The sequence below is a fragment of the Lathyrus oleraceus genome, unplaced genomic scaffold (assembly GCF_024323335.1).
Source record: "Lathyrus oleraceus cultivar Zhongwan6 unplaced genomic scaffold, CAAS_Psat_ZW6_1.0 chrUn0185, whole genome shotgun sequence".
Classification (NCBI taxonomy): Eukaryota; Viridiplantae; Streptophyta; class Magnoliopsida; order Fabales; family Fabaceae; genus Lathyrus; species Lathyrus oleraceus.
Window position 1 is genome coordinate 58,481 of NW_026112576.1, and position 5,019 is coordinate 63,499.

Consider the following 5,019-nt stretch of genomic DNA (forward strand, 5'->3'; position numbering starts at 1 on the left):
CTGGACTTTGGATAAAAAGACTATGGACTTAATCAGACTATGGACTCTAGACTTCATCAGACTTTGGACTCTAGACTTCATTAGACTCTGAACTTCATCAGACTCTGGACTCTGAAATAAATAAGACTTTGAACTCTGGACACCATCAGATTCTGAAGTAAAGGTTAAATAAAAAGAAGTACTAAACTGATAGTCAACTCTAGATAACAAAGTCAACACTTCTGAAGCAAATAATCCAGACTTACTCTAATATATTCATGCCTCATGTTCACTAGAATCTGAAGTCTATCTTCAAGGCTCTAAACTCCGATTAAGCTTCAAAGCATCTCATATACGAAGCCAATAATTTGGAGAACAGTGATTGAAATAATATTCTTTATAATCGTACGTTCAAGTGGAAAAATCAAATGTTTCTCTAAATGACAAATATGTTAGAACTATTAAGGAATGTACCCCCAATAGTACTCCATGTTTCACGACTCAACCTCGTACCACTGTTACAGCTTTGGAATTAAAAATGTTTTTAATTCTATCCTCCAACGAAATTATTCATCATCTATATAAAGAGGACAAATGGATTATGAAAATGAAAACACAACAAGCAAGTTAAATACAACAACGAAAAGAAAAGAACAACACTCGCTACACTTAGAGCTTTTGATTTGTATATTTTCATAAGTGTAAACTCTGAATTTCATTTTGTGTATCTTCTTGTTAAAAAGCATTCTTGTAAACTCATATCTTTGTATTGTAACTTTGAGAAATTCCTTGAGGGACTAAGTTTAATCTGTATCCTCAATAAGTCATTGATAGTTAGTCTTTGAGTTTTTCCTTGAGGGACTAAGTTTAATCAGTAGCCTTGAGAAGTCACTGACAATTGGTCTTTAAGTTTGTAATCTGATTGATTAGTGGATTAAATCCTTGTGAGAAAGCGAAGTCACTCTAGCGAGTGGCATGGACTAACCTAGTTAACGGTGAACCAATATAAAAATCATTGTGTATTTTCATTTTTATTGTTCGTGTTATTGGTTTGGTAAAAAAGTTTCATATTTGACACCTAATTCAAGTGTCTATTTCTTGTGTTTCTTATACCTTCAAAACCGCTAGTTACTTATCCCTAATGAATTAAATCAACATAAATTAAAAAAATTATACTTCTCCTTGCATAATCTGAAGGCAACATGATTGACATATCCAATCAATAATGTAAGGTTAGAGTGCCCTCCAGGGAACCCCTCATATGTAGGAATTTCATGACTGTCACATGTATTATAGCATTTACATCAGACAGTTTGAAAAAAACTGGTATTCAGTTACGAATTCATGTCAAACTTATAGAAAATTATGGTAAAACTATATTTATATACCAATCTTTTAAAAAAACCAATAAAATGCATAAAAAAATATCGGATATTTCTTAACAAAAGCAAAAAATCTAGTAAAAATATAAATATTAAAAGAAACGCATACTTATTTGTAAATATTACTGTAAGCCCTTGAAAAATCTGAAATAATACATTATATTTTAAAAAATCCAAAATATTTAGTTTTTGTTTAACAATTTCATTTTTTTTAATCAAAAGGGTACTTTGCTCAAATTATCCAATGTGTAGAGTGCTGGATAGAAAGTGAGGGGTGCTTGAGATAAACCTCTATTGTCTTTTAATTTGGGCCAAACAGTTGAAGATGAGGCCCAAAACTTAGGTTGAAATCTTGTGACCCAAGACATCCTTATTTGATTCATGCAACATAATCACATTAACATAGTATCTCAAATTAATGCGCTTTAAGTAAAAGAATCAATTAAATAAAAATATAAATAACATAATTCATGCAACAACAAATTAAACATAAGTCCCAACAGGTTTGAAATAGGCGAAATGACTATGTCGAATAGATTGTACTAACCTAGTTAACGGTGAGCTAGTATAAAAATTATTGTGTATTTTCATCTTTGTTGTTTGTGTCATTGGTTTGGTAAAAAAATTTCATATATGAAACCTAATTCAACCCCCTCTTTCTTGTATTTCTTGTGCCTTAAAAATCGTCAGTTACTTTCAATTAGGCATGGCAATGGGGCGGGTCGGGGACGGTTTTTACCTCCCCCAAACCCAAACCCGAATTCCCAAACAATCCCCGTTCCCCGTCCCAAACCCAAATGGGGATGGAGAATTAAAACCCAAAGTCGTCCCAAACGGGTTCAGTTTGGGTTCGGGTATCCCAGCCCCGCCACCATCCATTTAATAAAATCAATTTTTTAAATAGAAATATTTATTTTTTACAAAATCAAATTATATTACAAATAATAAAATAAAATAATCTAAAAAAATTACATACATACATTTCGAATATTTTAAATAATTAATACAAATCAAAATATCAAAATATTGGCCACTTAATTAATATTTTAAATTATCAAAAATAAATAATAATGTATATAATAAAGTAAACGGGGCGGGTTCGGGGTGGGTACTAGTATCCCCATTACCCGACCCGTCCCCATATTTTATAATCGAGGAAAACCCAAATCCAAATCCAGTCAAAGCGGGTTTTTCCCGTCAACTACGGGGCGGGTTCGGGTAGGTACCCGCGGGTACGGGTTATGTTATCATGCCTACTTTCAATTAATCACTAATGCATTAAATCAACATAAGTTTAAAAAATTACGCTTCTCCCTGCCATAATCTGAAAATGATGTAAGGTTAAAGGGTCCTTCGGGGAACCCCTTATATGTAGGAATATCATGACCGTCACATGTATCATAACATTTACATAAGACAGTTTGAAAAAAATTGGTATTCGATTACGAATTTATGTAAAACTTATAGAAAAATACGGTAAAACTATATTTTTTATACCAACAAACCGGAACACTTTAGAGAAGTGTTCCGGTATACACTTTTCAAACCGGAAGACTTACTCTTAAGTGTTCCGGTATACAATGCAAAAACGCCAAAAAATTTTCTTCTCCGGAAGTCTTCAACGAAAATGGTAAAAAAATTTTGAAACGGAAAATATACCCTATTTATATGAGGGTATTTTGGTCAAAAAAATTTAAATGTAGGGGTATGGGTACAATTGTAGGGGTATAGGATAAAATTTTCCCTTATTTGCTTCATTAATGACAAATCCTTAAAAAAAAATCTTAATTAATGACAAATCCTGAAAAAAATCTTCTTCATTAATGACAAATCCTTAAAATAATTGTTTTTGTTGAGCTTCTAGGGTTTGTTTCGTCAACGGTCACAAGAAAGTCTGTGAACAATAGCTTGTATAAATAACCAGTCGCGCTATCTGTAGCATTCATTCTCTCTCTCTGTTTTCTTCAACACTCTCTCTACGATCACCATTCCCGCTACCTGTAACATTCATTCTCTCTCTTTTCTTCAACACTCTCTCTACGATCAATTCTATATCGATCTTTTGTTCAATCAATTCTGTGTTGTTTGCTGTAACAAGAATGACGATACCACTTTCAATGGTTGATGATGTTGCTATCTTTGATTTATGTCAACAACATCACGGCCACAACATGTTACCTGTCTATGTTCTCTTTGATTCTCGTACCATGTCTCACAACCACCCAACAAGAACACCACACTGGTCTGTCATAGATCAAGCTCGTATCGCCAGCAACCTCAACAATGTTTCATCAACCGTGTCTGTGGTAGATGAAACTGTTATCTATGATTCTCCTATGGGCAATGTTCCAAGAAGATCAAGGATTAATCATCAAACGGGTCATCCCCGCCACCACCACAACAATGGTACTAGAGCTTCTCCACCTGTGATCCGTGTTCAAAATACTAGACCTTCTCCTGTGGTGATCCCTGTTCAAGATACTTCGCAACATCTCACAACATCCACAACAGATGCAGAATCCATCTGTTGCATTTGTCTTGTTGACTTGTCTAATGGTTCTTCCACGCCAATTCGGTTGCGCTGCTCTCATCTATTTCATAGCCACTGCATTCAAAAATGGAATAGCATTAAGAAAACTTGTCCACTCTGTCGCGCCAATGTTTAATTTTCATACAATCATACTACTACTTGTGTTTAGGTTTGATTAGCTAGTATTACCACACATTCCTTCAAGCCCTCTTACCTATGATACATGTCTCTTGGAGTTCTGTTTGTTAGTATCAGTTCTACATAAAACATATATGTCCTTTTGTCTATCTTTTCCTTATTCTCTGTCAATATGTGCTGTGTCTTTTCCTTATTCTCTGTCAATATGTGCTGTGTCTTTTCCTTATTCTCTGAATTACTTTCTATTGATCTAGATGTGTAATACAAGGATTTGCTGGTATTTCCTAATGGAGGCTGTGATATCACCCAATTAAAGAAACTCAGTGTTACTAATTGCCACAGCTTTCTGCACTTTCTCAAGATATTGGAAAATTGGAGAACTTAGAACTTCTAAGGCTGAGGAATTTGGTAATCTGTGCAGTCTAATGCGAGTAGCATTGTTTGGAGGATGTCGACGGTAATGGCAAAGGCAACGGAACGACTTTATCAAAGACTTCCACAAATCATAGTGATGGAGGCAATTCGGGCTGAGAAAACTATAATTGAATATGTATTAAACTAGAGTAGATAGAGGGTATTGGGTATTCTAGTAGTGTTAGTGCTTTTGACTATGGTTTTATTTTGTATTTTAGTTAACATGCTATGGTTCTGATTTAGTAGTTTATATAACAAACTTTGTGTAACAGCTTTTAATTGTATTAGTGATATAACTTTTTTATTCACATATATTATGGCTCTTTCTTTGCTGGTTTTTGGTACATGTATCTCTTTTCTCTTCATTGGATGGTCCAATACTTACAGTTTTAGGAATGGTTACTATCAAAAGATAATTTGAAATGTGCATGTCACTAGTTCTATTATTTTTGTGAAGACTGTATAATAGGCCTGACAGCAATTCATAGCAGATTGCTGAAGGTAATGTGTATGTTAATATTTTGATTGCTCTAAGGAAGTTGAAGTATATAGGAAGATCATTTTTGGGCTAGGTTG

The 5,019-nt window shown here is 33.9% G+C and overlaps 1 protein-coding gene across 1 annotated transcript; it reads left to right on the top strand.

Moving 5' to 3' along the window:
• The first annotated feature begins 3,460 nt into the window (after positions 1-3,460).
• LOC127112616 (uncharacterized) lies at positions 3,461-4,027 on the top strand. Its single transcript, XM_051046384.1, has one exon. The coding sequence runs from the start codon at positions 3,461-3,463 to the stop codon at positions 4,025-4,027; it is 567 nt and encodes a 188-aa protein (XP_050902341.1).
• The last annotated feature ends 992 nt before the right edge of the window (positions 4,028-5,019 follow it).